Genomic DNA, 20,822 nt, shown 5'->3' with positions numbered 1-20,822 from the left:
GATGTCTAATAAGGTCTCTTAATGCACATTTTAAACACTAGGTATAATTTGTCTTTGTTTTAAACAATTCAGAAATACAGATGTGGTAACAAGATTTCCATATATTTTTCAGTCCAGTCATTCTTTTTCATGAAAGTTTTCAAATGACTTTCCTGTAATACTTTGTGCAGCTGTATAGAAACTACTGTGAAAAACAGATCTGTGTTCATTCATCACTGCATGGAACTATGATCTGGTGCTAAGGTGAGTAAAGCCAAACGAAATGCTTTGCATTTCTATGGACTGCTGAGCTTAAGATGAAATCTTTGATACTCCAAAGGTAGCCATAGGAGTGGTTCATTGCCACAAGCTAAGTGTGTGGTGTATACAGAGCAATATTACTTGGGTTGCCGGGTTATCACATCCAGAAATCAGGCAGTTATATGATGCCTCTAATCCTACCTTCAGATGCCAGAGTGGAGAAAAGCACAGGCTGGGAATGAGGGAAGAAATGCTGTACAATAGCCCCAGAGCACAAGCTGAAAGTGTGCACTAGTTTTCTGGGAGAACAGTGCTCTGCAGTTCAGGGAAGTTTGAGGAAAATGCTCACTTTGCCCTTCTCTGGCAGGGCCTGTGAGAAGTTAAAGACTCTGCATGGCTTTGCAGTGGACTCTTGGGCTGATGCACAGGTATTGGGGATTCCTTCCATCCCCCCCCAAAAAGCCTTACCATGGTAACTTTTTTTTAATCAAAGTTAAGATATGTCTTTTTATGGAATGGAAGGAGGAAATGAGAGAGACTGGGTTACCAGGTTACGAAGACACAAACTTCTCTGTTTTTTATAATAACATCTTTTCTAAAACTGTTAAACTGCGACTTGAGCAAAGGTGACAAGTGGAAGAAACGTGTCAGAACATGTTGAAGAGACTGAATGCCAGGTGGTTTCTGGATTTATTTATTTCTCTCAAAATGGAATAGGAGGTATTAGGTCTTCAAATTCTGTCTAGAAAGCACCTTGAGATGGGCAGGAAGGTCATCATTTGGCCATCTCTTCACTGGGAGACACGGGTGGCAGGCTCCCAGTGCAGCATGACAGTACCAGTGCCGGCAGAAAGCAGAATCCCTATGGAGTATTTAAGTATCTGGTGGTTTGACACTGCCATCCCCAGCCTTCTCACCAGTCCGTGTTCCGCATATTGTCATATAGGTAGTTAATACAAAAGCACTTGGTTGAATTGTTATTGCAGTGACTTCTTGGGATTTGTTTTCTCCTTATAGCTTGTATAGATAGTGTAAAATGAGGGGCTTGCTATTAGCCTGGTTCCTGAGGGGGCAAGATACAACTGTGTTGTGTTTCTGTGCATGTATAAGCTCCTCTTTAATGCTGGACTTCCGTGTTTGGATTCAGCCGTGTTCTACAAGGAGGTATAGGCCTTAAAAATACACAGTTTTTCAGGTTTTTTATGAAAACTAGTAATAGAATGGGGGGGGAGAGACTGAAGGGAAGCACACGAGTTGTGTGGTAAGTACAAGATGGCAAAGCCTTCCCAATGCTGAAGAGGTGGCTGTGAGGAGTGATCTCTCTCCTGCCTTTATTGCCTCTCACGCAGTCCTGCTTCAGTGGCTATGGGACCATGGGGTCTGACAGCAGTGATCCAAATAAAGAAATGCCTTGGGAAGCGGTGAGGCTCTTTTAGCTGGGATCAGTTCCCCAGCCCAGTTTATAAAGAGACTGCAGGAACAGCTGTTGGGCATTGGCATGAGAGGCAGGGATGAAACAGGGCTGTGGTGGGAGCTTCCTGCAGCAGCACTGCTACCGAAAATGGAATTTTTGTTTTGCTGGATTTGTGGGTAAGCCATAAATCTTTTTTCTTGGTGACATGTATTTTCCATTTTTTGTTTGTTCTCTCATGTTTTTATGCTATTTCTCGTTTGAATTTAACTGCTGGTAGCAGGCAGCACCCAGCTCTGAGCTTCGATGTGACACTGTGCAGTGTATATATAGTTCTTGGTTTGAGGTCTTAGTGTGTCACCTTGCTATGTCAGGAGCTCATGGGCGTGTGGGTTCAGTATTTGGCTTCATTGTCTGTCCAACTGAGAGCTACTCAAGGATCCAGTTGTTTGAAGACACTAAGCTGTGAAGAGGTGTGGGGAATTGAACTTTGACAATGCTTGAAATGCATGGGCTGGACGGGTGGGCAAAAGAAATAAAGTGAGTTTGTTTGTCCTGGCAATTCCACAGCTGAGAATTGTTGAAAGGCAGGTGGAGTTTTAAAGGACAATATTGCAAGAGCATGAAGGTGATCTTTGTATGGAACCAAAACCAGTGAGCTCAACACGTGTATGTAATTTTTCAGTGCAAAATATATACCTGTGAAGCTTCACGTCTGTGGGAAAACAAGAGCATAGACCAGCTGTTTGTGCCTGGCCCTAAGGTTTGTTCTGGCCTCTGTCTTGTCACCAGCAGTACTAAGTCAGTGAAAGAATGTAAGAACAAGGTGAGGACTAACAGAACCTCCCAGCGCTTGCTGGGAGAGCTTCCCTGTCTGCTGCTTCTGAACTCGGTGCTGAAGGACAGTGCAGTTAGAGCTGGAGCACAGGCACTGGTTCGCTGTCTCCCGCCGGGCACCCTGCAGGCGAGCCTGATACTGCCTCTCGGCCTCACTGTAACTGCAAAGTGACAGAAGGCCTTTAATTCTCACATGCCACGAGAAAGAAAAGACAGCGTGTGCTGTCTGGCCTAAAGGAAGTCAGTGAGAATACTGCTAAGCATTCAGGTAAGTCCTTGTATGTGTTAGAATAAATGGGGTGTAGGAGTTCAGACTTGTGGTTGTACTTTTAACTGGTGCTATTTTTTATACCAATTTACAATGCCCTTTTGGATTAGCTCGTGTCTGTAGCACATCTTAAGGAAGTGTGTAACACTCAGGTCTGGAGCACAGGCAGAAGTGTGAATGCATTGAGAGGAACAGGTTCTCTGGCTTCTGGTCATCATCATCTTGTGCACCTGAGCGGGAATGGAGAGCTCGGATCAGGGCATCTGTGATGCATTTTTAGTAATCATAGTTGAATATGAACACTACATTATTGTGCTATTGCACCTGTAGTATCGTAGACACTCTTTTACCATTTCACTTGTAAACTGTAAATTACCTAATACAGATGTCAAATCCATTTTCAAGCCAGTACTATTTATTACAACTTTTACTTGTGTGATCCCCACATTTGTAACACTGTATGTAGATGACAACACCACGGCTACAGTACTTGACTGAATGTTTGTAATGTTAATAAATGTAAACAACACTAGCTTACAAATGGCGGCTCCTAAGTTACTTTCCTTGGTACCGGTGCAGAAGCCCGTGAACGCGACCCTGCAGGTGCTGCGGCCTCTCGGTGCGGGTGAAGCATATCCATTGCCGCACCAGCCCTGCCCGCTGCTGTCGCTGCTCTCACTCACGCCCGGGCTCCTGAAGTGGGCGGCCGGCTTACCAGGTTAGAGGCGGACACCTCCCGGCTGGGGGCCGGCCGCAGCCCAGGCCCGCCCCGGAAACTACCCTACGTAAGGACTGGGCGGGCGGTAGAGCGGGGGCTGCTGGGCCGCGCGGTGCTGACTGCGGCCTTTAAAGCCGCGGACAGCAGTGGCGTGCGCGCTGGGGCACGAGGTTTGTGTTTGGGGGTGCGGGGTACTGCGCTCCACCGGGCCGGGCTTCCTATGGGAGCCCCGGGACGGGACGGGATAGGGAGGGCTCCAGGCGGGTGGCGGGGCCGGGAAGCAGGCAGGCAGGCAGGTAGGCAGGTAGGCGCGCGCTGCCGGAGCGGGAAGCACGTGCGGCTCCTTCTCGGCTGGCTCGGGCCGAAGCGCGGCGGGGACAGGGGGGTGCCGGCCCTTCGCTCGCGCCGGTGCCGCTGCCGCGGTGGCCCATCGCCGGAAGCGCTTCGCGCAGCGCTTGGCTGCGGGCGGTTCGCCGCTGGCTCTGGAGTGCCGCGGGACAGGGCCCGGGGGTGGGGCAGGGTGGGCTGAGGGCTGCGCTAGCGCTGCGGCCAGACCCGGGTGTCCGCAGGGCGGGAACTGGGGGCACGGGGCTTTAGGGGTTGCGGAGCGGGATTTGCGGTCGCAGTGGCAGTACGGAAGTGTCCGGGAACAAACAGCCATAAGGGTCAGGAGCCGGCGTTTCTGTTACTGAAATACCTATTACAAGAAACTCCTTATATTGAGCTGATTCTACAAAAAAAGACTCGTGAAAGTAACGCGTGATCATGAGTGGTGGCAGTTAATCCTTGTCTTGAATAAAAAGCTGCATTTTGATACAAGAATCTGGTCAAAAGGCCCCGGCCTTTTACACGCAGGTTCTCGCACACCGCATGGATGAGTAACAGTTCCGTTACTTTACTGGGGAACCTTTTTATTTTCAATTAAGCCTTTTGTTCTATTACAGTAACAGTAAAAGCAGTTAGCCTGCAACTAGGCTTTATCAAGACCTTGAAACCAAGTGGCTGGTAAGACGGAAATTCACTGGAGAGTTTTTCTGGAATGCTTTAGTTAATACAGTGTGGCATCAAATTGTTCTATTTACAGGGCTTGACTACTGTCATTTTCCATTTGTAATTTAAATCCCATACCTGCTTGCATTATTTTAACTTGTTTTATCTTGAACGGTTCTGATGCAAACTGTTGGCACACTGAAGGAAGAGGTCAGGGTGGTCTAAGAAAGCACTTGTAATAAAATCTTATGTAGGATTTTGCATGTTCAGACTGTGTCTGTTCTTCTGTGGAGGTAGCTTTTTATCAGTCCTTGTTGCTGCACAGCAACTGAAAGCTATTGATCTGGAAGCTGGATCCAGAAGACTAGGTTGTGCCAAATGACAGGGCTAAGGAGCCTGAAGTGAGCATGTGCAGCAAGACTAGAGGTTCCCTTAAATTAGAAGGCTGCTTCTGTTTTGTTTTAAATAGGTTAGGGCTTGGTCAGTGTCTGAACTGATTCCATGTATGGCAAGCTCAAGTCTTCGTAAATCTTGTCTTCAGTCTGTTAACTGCAGCCAAGTGGGTGCTTTTTAGAAAAACTTTTCATGGTGTTAGCCATAATCTGGAGGACCTGTGCCATGCTTTGTGTTATTTTATGCTCCTACAGTTTGGGTTTATACTGCTAAGGAGAGACTCTGTCATTTCTTCTTAGCAGTAGAGCTGAGCCTCCGTATGTGTAAAGCAGGTTGCTGGTTCTGAGTATTTTGGTACCCAAAGTGAGGCTTATGGGCAAGTGGTGCACTGTGAGAGCTGGGGAAATACAAGAAAGATGGCATTCAAGGATATAACAAAGCTGAAGGAATTTAGGTGGCAGGAACTAGGTGAAGATATAAGCTTATGTTATTCCATTAAGCTTCACAGCACTATTACCTTGGCATTTCTTAATAGCTTCTTGGGTATCCAGCGTATTTCAGAGTGGTGTAGTTTCTGGACAGGCTAGAAGAGCCAGGCTACCCTGCACAGGTTTGAGGGTGAGCGGTCTCTCTAAATGACAAAACCAAAGCAAAGTCAACAGGTTTATGAATGGATTCTCTTTTAACTATACCATCTCAGACATGCTGCCTCTGCGTGATGCTCAGCCCATTAACTAGGGTGAAACTGCTGGTGATTAGGCAGCATGTAGCCAAAAGGCCCAAGTTTTATTATAACAACTTTTATTAAGGGAGAACTTGCTCCAAGAAATCCATGGACCATTTGTTATGACAGATAAAACAGCAAAGACCACAGAAGGAGCAAACAGAGACAGCCTCTTGGGATGCTGGTCTGTGTTTAATGCTGCAGAAGAGTACAAAGCAGCTGTCTCCACTCAGCTCACTCCCAGCAGTGTACTGAGACTGGCTGACCACCAAGGTGGTGAGGGAAGATTTCTTTTTTCAGCTCAGTCTGTATTTCAGTGTGCACCAGCAGACTGTCTCCATTCTAGATTCCTTAAAATGGGGTGCATGACTAAAATACAAATTTGTTTCCCTCAGAATATATAAAAGAGCAAAACTTTTTGCATCTCTTTTTATGTTGTCTTACATGTTGAGCTGTACTGTGAAGAGCACCCATAAGACAATGGTTCACTTAAATATGTTGCCTAATGCCATGCCTGGAGAAGAGACTTTGCAATGACTTGCATCTCATGAAGATGCACACAGCTGCCATTTTTGACCCTGAGGATACAGTTCAATGTTAAACCTAATCCACTACAACTGCTTGCTGCCAGAGAAAGGTTCTGATTGGTTTTTCTCTTGTGTTCCCTGCCCAGCTCCATCACTACTGTTTTCTACAAGCTGAACTGAGCCAGTGATAAATTTAATCTAATGGAACTGTTCTTCCCCTTCTTCTGTGGGGTCAGGTGTTACAGCAGCACACGTCAATTAGCTGATCCAATGGAAAAAACTGAGACTACTCCATAGACTGCCATTAAATGACATCAAATTAGATACAGTATAAAACAGAACACTGGTTTCTCTCACAGTTCAGGTGTTAGGGATGGCATTGCGAGGGAGCATTAAGATAGTGCCGACACCTAAATGAACACACTGAACTGAGTCAGTCTCCTGTAGTCAGGGTGGCTAATGGGTGACATCTGAAGGAACTGCAACCATCAGCTTGTGTACTGTGGCCTTGATTCTTACGAACTGCTTTGCAGACACAGGTGTTAATACTTGTGGAAGTCATGCTTTAGGAAGTGCCACAGCATCAGATACTGGTGCAAGTCCAGTAGCGGATACCACGATGCAGATTCTGAGGCTATAAGTGCCTAGATTAAAAACCACTACAAGCAAGTCAAAGGATGCAGTGTAGCCTCAGGATCAGGAAGAGGAGGAAATGGGAAAACTGCAGATTGCAGTAAGCTGAACAATGAGTTAAACTACTCAAATAAGAAGGTGGGGCAGCCACTTGGGTGTTCTGGTTGAGAACAGTGTTTCCTGTGATAAGGTAGTGTCGGGGCAGTTTTCTCTGGTGCTTTGCTGTCAGTTGTCTTGATGCTCTGAAAGATGTTGCCGTCCTACAAGTAGCATAAGAGCAGAATGTGTATAATAAATCTCCCAATAAACCATGCGAGATGTGAGTGCAAAAGCATTTTCATCAGTAGGCCTAATGATGGCTGTTCTTTGACCTGGGGGCCATCAGACTGCTTCATCTTTCGTAGCTGGATTTAACCAGTGTGTTAGGGCTCAAAGGGAGAAAGAAGTCTGTGCTTCATGGTATAAAACTGAGTTCAAGCCAGTTTCTGACAGCTTTTTATAAAGCTGCATTTTTTTCCTCAAGGATTACTCTTAACACGCTATTCTTTATCTAGACAGACATTTTCTGATTCCCCATCAATCTTCTGGCCAGTAGCTGCTTTCTTGCCAACCTTCTGGTGCATGTAGTGATTGTACACTGGGATTATATGCTTAATGCCAGCCAAGGGAAGAAGTTACTCTAATGATAAAACATGTTACCTCTTAGCAAAGGTGCTTGATCCAGGGAGAACTGAAGTGAAGGTAAGTTTATAAAGGAGAGAACTAGACATCTTTAGGATGTAGTAGTAAATGCAGATATTTTCATTCCTTCCTCCAGTAAGTTTCAAATATCAGGAGGCGGGAACTTAAGAAAAATTTCTAGTTATATCTATTTAGGAATTTTAAACAAATGGTTACTGATGTTTTGCCTAGTGATGAAAAGCTGGATTTGACTTAAAGAACAAATGTTGGCTCTCAGGTTTATTGCTGTTAGGTATCAACTGAGGATCTGTAAGTATCAGCATGTTTCTTTACTTCAGTTCAATGTAGGATGCCAAATGCTGCCTTAGCAACCAAAGTATTTTACTTTCTTGTTTCGTAGGTTCCCCTTGGAGTTCTGTAGTCATGTTTAAAGTTGGCTCACAAGTATAAATGTATGGCTAAAGAAATTGTCTAACCTTGTTTAGATGAGGCTGCAGTGAAATGCAGCGCTATGAAGATAAGTCTGTAGAAAGTACTATTCAATACTTAGTGCCTTTGTTCTATGTTCTTTCCTACAGAGCTGGTGAAAATGGCTGAAAATGGAGATGGTGAAAACATGTCCCTTTTGGAAAACAAAATATGTCAGCAAATTGAGGTAAGTTCAACTTACTGTTTGGGATCTGAACTGAGGTGTAGTTTTAGAGACATTCATTGGTAGGGACTTGGCTAATGGGAAGTTAACTTCCTAGCGAGTTAGACTTGCATCTTCAGCTCTTTATAAGTGTCTGTTATTGGTCTATGACAAGTATTTAATGCTTTAAGGTAATTCATAATTGTAGTCTAAGTTGGAAGTTATGCAAGACTGCCATTTAAAAACACAAGTGTTTAACTTGCTAGCATTTTAGGTGCTATAGCAAGTGAACGTATCATTAAACGATTTACTACTATGTTCACTGGGATTATTCTATTTATACAAAAAAGAAGATGCATTTTAATTCTGTATGACTTAATCTGAGGAGCTTGGCGAATCCTCCTACTCGAGAATCTCTGCTGGTCAGAATACTAGCACATGGCATAATTTGGTATTACGATTTAGTGCTTTGTAATTTATTGCTACAAATTACAACTAAACTTACGTGCCGACTTTAGATTAACTATTTCTTACTCCAGAGGTTTGAAGGGTTGCCCTACAATGGACAACTGAGCACATCACGTAAAATGACATTTGGAACGGAAGTTTTTTTCCTGAAGGACAAAAATGTAGCTGCATGTGAATCTCCATTAGCATACGAAGCTGTAGCCATTATTTGTGAAAAACCCCCAAAGCAGAGACCGGGGAAAAAGAGCTAGACTTGTGGTAATGTGAGTCTGAGGTATACGAGAGGGAAACGTATTGTTGTAAAACTTACACTGACTTTTTGAAGCACAATTTACGCAGGGTAAATTGGAAACACTCCAATTTACCCTACGGCTTCAAGTGTTTGACCCTAGTTAAATGACTACCAGTAAGCAAAAGAATCTGATTAACTAGTCTGTCTTGTACTGATTTGTTTTCCCATGCTGGATGTGATCAAACTAAGAACAGAGTAAATTAAACTAAAACCATTTTTAAAGTCTTATTTTCCTGAATGAGACCTAGAAACTCTAGTATACCAGTATGATTTTTCAGTATGGCAACTACAATATTCTTGCTTATAGATTACTTAAATAAGGACTAAACCTGAATCTGTTGGTGAAAAACTTTACTACCGACTCTGCAGAGCTTGATCGGGTTGAGGAGTAATTATGTTAATAAAACAAGCTTTATGCCTTTCCTAAACAAAACTGCAATCTACCTGTGCCTCATTAGTCCTATTGGATATGAAGCATGGGGTTTTTCTTACAGCTTATGTGTTACAGCTAACTCTTGGAAAATTATCACATTAAAACAGGAAGTAATAATTTTGGAGTTCCTAATTACTCAGATTGATTAATTTTGGTGTGTCTCCATCCACTGCAGTGAGGTGTCAAACGACAATGAAGTTTTAAGACTGGATATTTAAAGAAAAATATCTCTCCCTATTTCCCCTCCCCTTCTTTTTTTTCAGTACTATTTTGGCAATCACAATCTACCAAGAGACAAATTCCTGAAGGAACAGATCAAACTAGATGATGGCTGGGTGCCTTTAGAAGTAATGATCAAATTCAACAGGTAAAACCAAAGTACAACTAGTCTGGAGTCTGGATGGAAGGGTGACTTTCAGCTACTTATGACTGTTTGGGGCCAAATGTCCCTGGTCAGCACGTACAACTCCTGTTGCTGTTGTAACATTTGGCTTCAGCTTTGCCAGTGTATTTGTAATAACCTGTGTCTGCTTACTCAATATAGGTTAAGTCACCTTTCAACGGATTTTAGTGTTATTGTAGAAGCATTAAGAAAATCCAAGACTGGTTTAATGGAAATAAGTGAAGACAAAACAAAAATCAGAAGATCTCCAAACAAACCCCTTCCTGAGTTAAATGACCAGTATAAGGCTGCAATTAGAAACAGATCTGTATATGTTGTAAGTAAACTTCTTCATTGGCTCTGTGCCGTTCTGCATGACTTTGACTGGAAACCTAAGGAAAGCCTGAATTAACTCACACTAGATAGGTTATAATTTCTAAGTGTCAGCTTATTGCATATAATTGAAGCTTGTTGCTCTCTTGCAGAAAGGCTTCCCACTAGATGCAACTCTTGATGATATCAAAGAATGGCTTGAGGATAAAGGTCCAGTTGAAAACATTCAAATGAGGAGGACACTGCAGAAAACATTTAAGGTAGGTTTTGCAAGGAAAATTCAGCCCTGGGGCAGGGATCACCCCCTGAACAACATTTTGTTCAATTGCTCTAATAGTGGATCTCTTACCATTTAACAGGGCTCAATATTTGCAGTTTTTGATAGTGTTGAATCTGCTAAGAAGTTCACAGAGATCCCAAACCAAAAGTACAAAGATGCAGAGCTGATAATACTTTTCAAGTAAGTCCACTTAACTTATGTATGAATTAGTAAAGGTCAAGAATCTGGCTTGACCAGAGAAGTACCTTTTGGACACTAGCATCTCTGATCTGACAGATAATCTGAACTGCTTCTTGGGTACTGCTGCCTTATAAAGCAATTATAATGGAATACTTTAAGTGGTGTTAACTTAGCATGCCTTCTGTTGCAGGGAGGAGTACTGTACAAAGAAGAATGAAGAAAGGAAACAATATAAAGTAGAAGCTAAAGCAAGAGCTAAACAGTAAGTCATTATCAATTGAAATGCCTGGTTTTGCTTACCTGATCACACTTGAAACAACTCTTAACTAATTTAACCTTTCTACAGGGAAAAAGAAGAAAAACAGAAACAAGCAGCAGATGCTGAAATGGTATGGGCTTCTTAAATCTCTGTACTTGAAAACTATGCAGTGCTTGCTGTTGTATGGATTTTCCAATCCACACATTACAAACATGCTCCTGCAGCAACATTTTGTAAAGCTGACATTCAGCGTTAACTGTTTGAAATTCTGTAATACAGAGCACTTTCTAGAAAGTTCAGCTTTTCCAACTAACCTATGGTGAAAGTTTGTGTTGTCCTGATTTTTGACTGATTTTGTTTAAAGGATCATACCCTGAATTTAAATTATTAGGCACATTTACCTGTTGAGAAGTGATCCTAAATGCACCACCGAGATGACAGTTCTCCTGTGGTATTTAAAGGATTTAGTAAGGATTTAATAAGTATTATATAGATTTCCAGTCTGAGGTGTCAGCCTTCAAAAAACTGTTCTGTAGAATTTAAAGTGTAATTCTTACAGGAAGAGTCCAAAGTTCCTCATAAATGTGTCAGAGTAAGCAAGGAAAATTCAAGAGAAGAAGATGAGATACACCATGCAAGACTTTGACATCAGCATTAATAAGCTATAGGGCAAGGAACACTTGGGTTACTGATGGTGCTAACGGGGGCTGACTTCAATTGCTTATTCATGACTACCATGTGTTAATAGTGTTAGGATTGGGGGGGGGGAGGGCGGGAATGAATATTCAGGCTTGACTCTTCAACAAAAATGTGGGGGTTTTTATTTCATTTAGAAGTCTCTGGAAGAGAAGACGGGATGTCTTTTGAAGTTTTCTGGTGATCTAGATGATCAAACATGCAGAGAAGACCTCCATGATGTATTTTCTGATCATGGAGAAATCAAATGGATACACTTTGTCAGAGGTGCAAAGGAGGTCAGTAGAATCTTAGACAAGGAGTTAAGATCTCTGTATTAAAGTTTTAAACTGAATAATTAAAAGCTTGGTCTCTTACATAATGAAGTAAGAAATTACTTGGCTTGTGGAATTGCAGAGTATTCAGATAACTGAATTACAAACAGATAAAGTTTCTGGCCTTCTCAGCTGATAAGGTCAAACCTGAGACTGTTAGGACAGTCTGAGGGTTTTGCTTCAGTCTAGACATTTTACGTCATGCAAGAGTAATGAACTTGCTGAGCTACCTAACAGAATGCGTTGTTCATCATTCTAGCTGAATGTTTTTGCAGCAAGATTCAAATGCTAATACCATTTTTCTTTTTAAGGGAATTATCCTTTTTAAGGATATTGCAAAAGAAGCTCTGGAAAAAGCAAAAGCAGCACATAATGGAAACTTACAGCTTCGGAACAAGGATGTTACATGGGAATTGCTAGAAGGAGATGCAGAGAAAGAAGCTCTGAAAAAATTATTGGAAGACCAGCAAGAATTGCTGAAACAGAAAACGAAAGGTCCTCCTTTTATTGGTTTAAGCATTTATAATGTCCTAAAAGTGGCACTGTAGTGAAAGTTACTGTAAATAGTGAATATATACTAAACACTGCCTAACTGTAAAGCATTGTTTTGAGTGTGCTAGTTAAAGACAAACTACAAAGTTCCTGACATCTTCCATCCCCACAGGACGCAAAATGAAAGGAAAAGGAAGAGGGGGAAAGACACCTCAAGGAGCACAGAAAGGAAAAATTCAGTTTCAGGGCAAGAAAATCAAGTTTGATAATGAAGAAGAAGGTGGTGAAGATGATGCTAAAACAGGTATGTCATTCTGTGCACTGTAGTCTGCTGCTTTAGTACAGGGAGCTACCTACTGGAGAAGTACTCATGTTTTTAGAAGTGTTTGGGATTTGGCCCTACATTGCAGTATTTCTGCCCTCTTGTAACATCAGTAAGTTATCTAAAGATAAGGGTCTTGTGCTTGATTCCTTCCAGAACTGCCCAGAAAGCATATTAAAAAAAACTACTAGATAGCCAGGGCTGTACTGCCTGGCTGTTCAAAGCATTCTGCATTGAGAGATGGTGGTTGTAAGCAACATGACACAGTTGCAGAGAGCCAGTTGCTTTAGTGGTGATTTCTCCTCTTTTTCCTTTGAGGCTATGAGAAGACTAATAGTTCTGCATATTGGTATTTTGCTTGGGGAAGAGGAAGAGCTAAGCTTCTGTTCATTAGATACGGCACCTGCTTAAGCAAAACCCAGTGATACCTAGTCCTGTTAGATTGTCTTCCTTCATCTTACCTGCTCTCCTCCTGTGAAGTTATACAGGGAAGAAGCTCTTTAAAGTTGGTCTTTTAGGACATCTAAAATCTGTAATTCACAGTAATAAGTAAGCCCTCTAGCATAGCAGTGCCTAGTGAATAAACTAGGACTCATCCTTGAAGTTACAGGATAGGGAGGATTTTTGTTTTTTTCAGAAGATTTCAGGCAATACTGATACCATAAATGACTGCATACTCAATCTTGCAGAACCAGCAAGTCCCAAGAAAAGACCACTAGAAGAAATGGAAAAAGAAGAACCTGCACCAAAACAGTTGAAAACAGAAAATGGCGGAGGTGATTAGTAATACTAAAATAATAAAGTTTAGGGTAAAAAGAATCATTGTTTTATTGTTCCATTTTCAATAGGTTTTAAAGACATGCCTCAGTTCAGGAGTTTCTTGGCAGAAAATCTAATGAAATCCACTTCAATGTCAACCTACAATGAGAGGAAAGCTTCATTTTGTTGGGTTACAGCTTTTTTTTCTGTTTAAGAAGCATGCTTACTCTTAACGTACCACCCTGGAAAACTTTTATATTTATACTTTTGTTTATACGGTCAGATCTTCACAGTTTCTCTGGAAACCCACTCAAATGTAAAAGGTTCTGGACTCTGTAATATTGCGGTTATGTTAAATAGCAGCTGCCAATAAATTCAGAACTTAAAACTGCTTACTGCTGAAGCCTGGATGTTAATGTAGCATGAAGCTGTACCTGTGAAGTAGCAAAGCTGAAGGACAGACTTCCTTATTTCAATTCAAGTCACCAAGGCAATAGATACAGCTAAGCAAAACTGGTCTTTGCTACTGAACATACCTAACCATCTTAAAATCTAACTTGGTCTACTCCAGGATTCTCTGTAACTCCCCTGTGGTAGTGGGATACACATTTAGGCCAGCAGTCCTCTCCCAGGAACTTGCCTTTGGGGTTAAGCTTCCATACTGCAGCATCCTGGCTAGATGCTGTTCTGGGATGCAGTGCACAGCTTGCTCCTGCCCTCTTTAAGATGTTTCTATGAGGGATTTTGCTGGCTGCAGCTATTTGAGGTAGAGAGCTGAAAAGTAGAGTACTGAAATAATGCTACAGCTATAAAATCCTTGTTACTCTGGCCTTCACTACTTCAGACTAAGTTTCAAGCAAATGACTTTTCAGTAGGCTACCTGTAGCTTTTCACATCCCAAGTTGCAGTGCTGGATCTAATCTTTGCATACAGCTTTGACTTGCATTACACTGATTCTTTTCTCTGTTCAACTACAAAATGTAGTAATAGCAATGGAATTTGATGCCATAATTGTGAACATCTCTACAGCGTTGTGAGCATTTCTCATCCCGTATATATGGCCCTAAAACTTTAGTGTCCTTAAGTAGAATTAACTTGCCTTGTACAAAACATTTTCTCAGTTATGTTAGATTTTATACTTACTGATTTCTTCTTATGGAACTTGTATGATGCTGGTAAGTCATACCTAAGTTCTGTAAATAGTACAAAGAATATTTGTTACACTAAAATATTAGTCAGTTGACTTACACCCTACACCTATGTTCTATGACCTGTGCCTGTTGCCCCTGACTATGTAACTGTGTTGACCTCTGACCTAGACTGTGCCTGAACATTTAAGCCAGCTGCACCAGACAGTAAGCGGATGGCTGAAATGCAGTTGTGTTTCAAGCATTTGTGCAACTGCCATGTCTCAAGTTGTATCACTATATAATGCATCCAGCTGGTGACTTAAAGTATTGGGAAGACACTTGAACCATCATAAAAGTACTTAGGACAGGTGGGTTTTTTTTTATGTGAGAACTAACCAGCACTCTACCTTTGTTATTCAGCAACAATCTCATTTTGAAGCAGAAAGGTAGGTAACCTCTGCTTAAAGGCAAAAATCTAGCCCAGGAAGAAATCCAGTTCTAATTCGGCACAGAATAGGCATTCCTCAGAACTTAGTAAGTGCCTGCTTCTATTCTAGCCAGGCAGCAAGTATTTAAAAACAACCAGCCAACAACCCCATGCCCCCACCCAAAACTTCCACAAAAGGAGTGCCTAAAAAAAAAGATGTAATTTTCAGTCACAAATCTAAATTTACATCAGGCTGTTAAGACAGACATAAGCCCCTGCCATAACAGGTTGGGGGGGGGGGATGGTGTTTAACAATTAATCTTACCTGCTATGACTTCCATCTTCACATTCCATTCATCTGCTTTCTTTTGAATATGCTACAACAGAAAATAGATACAGCTAAATTTAAAAGCACATTTCTATACTATTTGTACATATCTACACCCTTATACTTATCCAAGAAGTCTCCTATGCTTTTGCTGTAACATTATACTTATCTTGATGTATGTGAGATTAGTTATTTGGCATGATTAGTATTTCCCCAGAACAAATTTTATACCCGTAAAGGGGTATGTGAACACATCAGTGAAGCTATAGACAACATTATTGCCTGATTATGCTTGCCCTATTAGAATGAAGGGCTTACCTGCCGTGTTGAAGTTTTGTGAAGGGAATATACAGCTGTTTTAGCCATCTGTAATGCAGTTTTCAGAAAAATCATATCAATTCCTAAAAGATTGACGAAATTATTAAAATTGATAAATGTAAACGTAAACTAGAGGATTTAAAGATCTTCATGATCTATTTTTTCTGGAGTAATAACTATTTGAGAAACTACTAAATACATTAAGGTACATAATGTATTTCTAAAACCCAATTACTTTTAGTAAAATATAAAAATGATATAGATATGAAATAGCTGGTATTGTTTATTTCAAACCCAGCAATTGTTAGTTACAACATTGAAATTTTTCATCTGTACTTGGGAAACTGATTCCCGATGAATAAAAGTCTAGGTAATTACAATAGGTGACTGTAATAAAGAAGGGAGATGTTTCATTAGAAGCGTCTCCCTTGCTGTTTCATTCCTAATAACAACTTTCAGAATTACCAACCTTTATTATGCTTGGTACCAAATGGAGGGTTCATAATAACTGTGTCAAAAGTCTCTGACATGCTGTCAGATAAAGAACAGACATCACACTGAACCATGTTGATGTTTGTGAGCTCAAAGTCTTCAATATTACTACTAAATATTTCCAGTGCATCTGCGTCAACGTCAAACCCCACACTAAACCTATTAAAAAAGAAGTGCGACATATTAGTCCCCTGCTAACTAAAATGGTGTTTAAATTCTATAGTAAAGCTTTGAAAGGAATCTGCATAGACAACTTGCTTTACCTAGGCACTATAAATTCAGTCCTGATAAAAATGTGAGTAGCTCTGTTGCCCTTTCTCAATTTTTTCAAGTTTGTGAAGTATGTTTCATGTGTTCATTTAGTGCTTCAGGAGAAAGATAACATTATGACTTCCAAATTCATGTCAAGTGTCCATCTCTTCCACTATCTGAATGGTTATTGACTGTCTAAACAGATTAAATAGCCTCATTATGCACCACGTATTATACCTAAAATGAGTTTAGTTAAGCATTAGTATGTTGTAATCTTACTTTCTACTCTTCTATACCAGAAAAAAAAACATATCCAGAACTTAGTATTACTTACCCTGCTCCTAACATTGCACTTCCAATGCTGAGCATGCCACAACCACATCCTAAGTCTGCAATTGTTTTGTTTTCAATATCATTGAAAGTATTGTGAATTGTATAAAGCATACATGCTGGGAAAAACAAATAAAACCAACACACACAGATCAGTAATATCAAATATGCATCTGATTAACCAAGAAAATGACTTCTGCCTTCAGAAAACTCTGAACTAAAGGTTTCTTGTCACGTAAAATTAAACCTATGTTCTCACTGCCTGTAACTGACTTTTGGATTTATATGTGAAAACAAGTCAAAAACATTTTGACAAGTTATAGAACTCCAAATCTTTTCTGGAGACATTACAAACAGAGCTGTATTTGTGGGAAACATACGACTCTCAGTTTGTTTGGCGTATATCAATAGAAGGAGGTGAACTGCTGGAAAAAAACCCCATAACTAAGGTGACTGTCTCAGTATATATACTTTTACTGGGTTTTGTGTGTCATGAAATAAGTCCATTTTGCCTTTCTCATTTATAGGTTAGGATGTTTATCATAACTAAGACGTTTCTATCACAACATTGTATTTTAAATTCATTTAACTTGATTTTTTGATTGTACATAGCAATATAGTTCTAATAAAAAAAAGGTTATCAGATCGTTAAAAAATCATTAACATTTCTGCTGAATTTCTCAACTACTTTCAGTTTAAAGAATTCAAATGAGATAATGCAGTAGAAACTTTTTTTTTTTTTCCCTATTTGATTTTTCCTGGCTTTTTTCCCCCCTAATTTTTCAGTGCTGATGAGAAGTAGCCAAAGGGATGACAGTGCTGTAGGGTAACCTTTACCTGCAATATGAGGTCTTGTTGGATACTGTTCAAGGAGTAATTTTGGATTTTCAAAAGTATCAACTTGTTGAAGACAGCTTTCCAGTTCTTTAAGCTTTAATTTCTTCATGTTTGTAGTTTACCTATTGAAAACAACGTGTAATCAGTTACAATGCTACAAATAAAGTACATGTCTCGAATTATCTTACACTTCACACCCCGGTGTATTCAGCACCTCCCAGGTGTTTTCCAGCAGCGGTTGCCATGGATCCCGACGACGACAGGGACAGATGCGGCGCGGCTAACGCGAGGCCGGTCCGCACCGCGACAGACCCTCTCTTCAAGCACCATCAATACCCTTCTCCTCCCGCGGCCACTTCCCGGAGCTCCGCTCCCACCGACCGGCTCCTCCCGCCGCCGAGAGCGCCGCCTAGCCCTGGGCGGAGCAGGAACCCAGTCCCAGGGACTATCCGTACCGGCCGCTCGCCCGACAGAGCCCGCGAGGCCTTGGGCTAGCACACACCTGCACTGCACCGCACCGGCCGCCGCCTCATGCCATCTCCAGTCACCGCCGTCCCGGCGGCGCGGACTGAGGAGCCGGTCCGAGTTCCGCCGCGCACTTCCGCCGCGGAGCGCCCGCCCCTTTCCGGGTTGCTGCGGGAATGGAGGGCTGTAGAACTTTTCCCTTTTTGTTATTAACAAATGTTGGCGTTGACCAACGCGTGTCATAGACATGACGCATTTTATTGCAGCCCGACGTGCCACCGCTGCTCGGCGTCCGTGAAAGCCCGCTCTCCAGAGCCAGTCCATCTCCCACTTCCCCAGCACTCCAGTCAGTGGGGGCAGTTAGGGACAAAAAAGCACCGAAATGGGCTTCCGTCTCCTCAGTGAAAGGACAGTCACCGAGAGAACAGAAACCGGTTTATTTAGTTTTCTCATGTTTTCCTTCCTGTAATCCCGGAGGAAGAGACATACTGCCCAGTATTCCCTGCCTTTAAGGAATATCAACACAAATCGTGCGGTCACAGAACCATAGATCAGTTTGGGCTGGAAGGGACCTCTAAAGGTCCAACACCCCTGCAATGAGCAAGGACACGTTCAACTAAATCAGGTTGCCCTGAACCACATCCAGCCTGGCCCTAAATACTTTGAGAGATGGCTCATCCACCACCTCTCTGGGCAACCTGTACCATTGTTTTATCACCCTCATTGCAAAGGATTTTTACTCAAGCCCAGGCTGAATGTCCCTTCTTTACATTTAAAATAATTGCCTCTCTTCTTGTGGCAACAGGCCCTGCTAAAAAGTCTTTCTCCACCTTTCTCATAGGCCTCTTTTAAGAGCTGAAAGGCTGCAATAAGGTCTCCCCAGAGACTAGAAGATCGCTGGTTATAGGGCAAGAGAGCAGGAAAGCCAGCTGATGGAGGCTGCTTTTGGGATATGGAGGTCTGCTGCTGCCAGAGAAAAGGTTTCTTTTAGGAACGGATTTTCTCTGTTTATGTTTTCCATTACACAGCCGGAAAGCTATCTATCGAGATCTAAAACTGCCAGTCAGTATATAAGCTACGGCAACTCGCACCTACACACTCTCTCCCGGTGGGAGCGTGCAGACACACCCCAGTACCTCAGAGCTCCAGCTACCCAGGCATGGAATCACTGCCCATGCCCGGTGTGCTCTGCTGGCTTTGACGGGGCCGCTGAAGAGAGCAGCATTCCTCCGTGCCCTCAGAGCCACCGCCGCTTCAGCCCAGCGGGCCCCCGCCTCCCGTTCACACCACCGGCGGTTCGATGCCTTCGCTCGCGAAGCGGCTCGGTAACAAAGCGGACTCCACTCCTGTCGGGGGCGCAACCGCGCTGAGCACGGCTGGAACCGCAATGGCAGTCCGTGCACCCCTCATCCTGGAAGAAAGTTTCGGGCCGGTGGGAGGCGACATTTTGTGGGGCGGCGGCGCGGGCCGCGCACCTGCGCGCTGACAGAGCGGAGCGGGCCAGCTGGGAGAGCAAAGGAAGAGGAGGGGTAATGTCAGGGGAGGGGAGAGGCAGTGTCAGGAGGAGGGAGCGGGAGGGGAGGGCGCCGGTTCCGCGGCTATCGCGAGAGGCGCCGCTGGGAGGGGAGAGAGGGCGGCGGGGGGGAGCCCGCCGCAGCCGTAAGGGCTCCTCACTTTCCCATCATGGCGGGGACAGGCGCCAGTGGCCAGGATAAGCGGGCGACGGCGGCGCGGCTGAAGACGGAGCTGGGTGGCGAGAGCGGCACGACGGCGGCGGGCGAGCTGCGGGCGCTGCTGGAGAGGGTGCTGGCCCCTGCAGCGGGCACGGGCGGCGGTGAGGCAGCGGCCGAGGCGCTGGAGTGGTGCCGCTGCCTGCTGTCGGGCGGGGAGCCGTGGGACAGCTTCGTGCAAGCCGTGCGGGCCTACGACCCGGCCACGCTGTGCGGCCTGGTGTGGACGGCCAACTTCGTGGCCTACCGGTGCCGGACGTGCGGGATCTCGCCCTGCATGAGCCTGTGCGCTGAGTGCTTCCACCAGGGCGAGCACGCCGGGCACGACTACAACATGTTCCGGAGCCAGGCGGGGGGCGCTTGCGACTGCGGCGACAGCAACGTCATGCGGGAGGCTGGGTGAGCGCCGGGCGGCCTCGGCGGGGCGGGCGGGCACCTGCCGGCGGGGGCGGCTCCGCGCGGCGGCAGAGGTGTGTTCCGATCCTGGCGGCTGCCCGCTGCCGGGCGAGGGCGGTAAGTGAGGCACCTGCTTCCGCCTGGGTCGCCCCTCTTCTCCCTCCCCGGCTGGCCGCAGGTCGGACGAGGCTCTGTGGAAACGGCGCCCGGGGGGGGGGGGGGGCGTGTGTGTCAGCCCCGCCTTCTCAGCCGCCAGTCCCGGCGGCCGTCCAGGGAGGTGTCTTCCTCCTTTGTTGCAGTGCTTGAGCTTTTAATTTTAAGACTCTTATGAGAATCTGGTTGCCCTTGCACCAGTGCCTGCCTTCAGGGAAGTTGGTAAGGCAGAGTGCATGGGAGGCAGTACCTGTCATCTTCCAGCTAGGTGCTTTGGCCTAGCACAGCAAACCAGGAAGTGTGTTCGAATACTTTTGGACTTCATGTGCGCAAATATGCCGAAATTAACAGATTGAGTGAGAGGGAGCCTTTTTTGTGTGTTTTCCTAGTGTAGAAAACCACACAGGTTCATATTTCCTTCTGTTTTCACTATTATCAGTTTTAAACCAAGGAATTCATTAACTCTTGGATGGGTACAGCATGGCAGGATTTTGCAAATGTTGCATTTGTATTTTGTCAGCATGCAGACCTACTGGAGGCAAGACTGAAGTACCTGGTCAGAAGAAAGGGATTTGGATTCCTCATTGTACTCTCCCTTGTTCCTTTTGTAGTCAATGTTAAAAGGAAAGAGCAGTCAACCAGTTACTGGGTAGTGGTGATACATAGCCAGTAAATTTCAGATTTCTCAACTGGGTGTCTTT

The 20,822-nt window shown here is 43.7% G+C and overlaps 3 protein-coding genes across 15 annotated transcripts in view; 2 read left to right on the top strand and 1 right to left on the bottom strand.

Annotated features, from left to right (window-relative positions):
• Positions 1–13,654, top strand: SSB (small RNA binding exonuclease protection factor La). Of its 3 annotated transcripts, none has more exons than XM_061342893.1 (12): positions 1–243; positions 8,001–8,077; positions 9,510–9,613; positions 9,791–9,965; positions 10,114–10,221; positions 10,321–10,421; positions 10,612–10,683; positions 10,768–10,810; positions 11,514–11,654; positions 12,002–12,185; positions 12,355–12,486; positions 13,194–13,654. In XM_061342893.1, the coding sequence occupies exons 2-12, from the start codon at positions 8,012–8,014 to the stop codon at positions 13,286–13,288; spliced, it is 1,221 nt and encodes a 406-aa protein (XP_061198877.1). In that variant the 5' UTR covers positions 1–243; positions 8,001–8,011; the 3' UTR covers positions 13,289–13,654. The 3 variants fall into 3 exon arrangements, with proteins under 3 accessions (XP_061198877.1, XP_061198863.1, XP_061198870.1); XM_061342879.1 differs by lacking the exon at positions 1–243 and adding an exon at positions 5,839–5,857; XM_061342886.1 differs by lacking the exon at positions 1–243 and having other exon boundaries at positions 7,761–8,077.
• On the bottom strand, positions 13,312–19,943 carry METTL5 (methyltransferase 5, N6-adenosine). 4 transcript variants are annotated; one of them, XM_061342982.1, is made up of 8 exons: positions 19,820–19,943; positions 17,378–17,499; positions 16,545–16,659; positions 15,936–16,117; positions 15,467–15,549; positions 15,146–15,197; positions 14,407–14,456; positions 13,312–13,422 (listed from the first exon to the last, which is right to left on the bottom strand). In XM_061342982.1, exons 2-8 carry the CDS (start codon positions 17,484–17,486, stop codon positions 13,369–13,371), a joined length of 645 nt encoding a protein of 214 aa, XP_061198966.1. In that variant the 5' UTR covers positions 17,487–17,499; positions 19,820–19,943; the 3' UTR covers positions 13,312–13,368. The 4 variants fall into 4 exon arrangements, with proteins under 4 accessions (XP_061198966.1, XP_061198949.1, XP_061198958.1 ...); XM_061342965.1 differs by lacking the exon at positions 19,820–19,943 and adding an exon at positions 17,833–17,924; XM_061342974.1 differs by lacking the exon at positions 19,820–19,943 and adding an exon at positions 17,705–17,833.
• The window catches only part of UBR3 (ubiquitin protein ligase E3 component n-recognin 3), a 109,419-nt gene continuing 107,866 nt past the window's right edge, over positions 19,270–20,822 (top strand). For 4 of the 8 annotated variants that reach the window (XM_061342803.1, XM_061342795.1, XM_061342785.1 and 1 more), the window contains exon 1: positions 19,441–19,971. In XM_061342803.1, coding sequence (XP_061198787.1) covers positions 19,526–19,971 — 446 coding nt within the window. In that variant the 5' untranslated portion in view covers positions 19,441–19,525. Of the gene's footprint in view, positions 19,372–19,436; positions 19,972–20,822 lie in introns of those variants that run through there. The other 4 variants (XM_061342810.1, XM_061342779.1, XM_061342829.1 and 1 more) reach the window with 3 other exon arrangements.

This window comes from Neopsephotus bourkii, unplaced genomic scaffold (genome assembly GCF_033783945.1).
Source record: "Neopsephotus bourkii isolate Nb327-2 ecotype Australia unplaced genomic scaffold, CSIRO-AGI_Nbou_v1 NB_196, whole genome shotgun sequence".
Taxonomy (NCBI): Eukaryota; Metazoa; Chordata; class Aves; order Psittaciformes; family Psittacidae; genus Neopsephotus; species Neopsephotus bourkii.
This window is presented reverse-complemented; position numbering and strand designations above follow the sequence as displayed.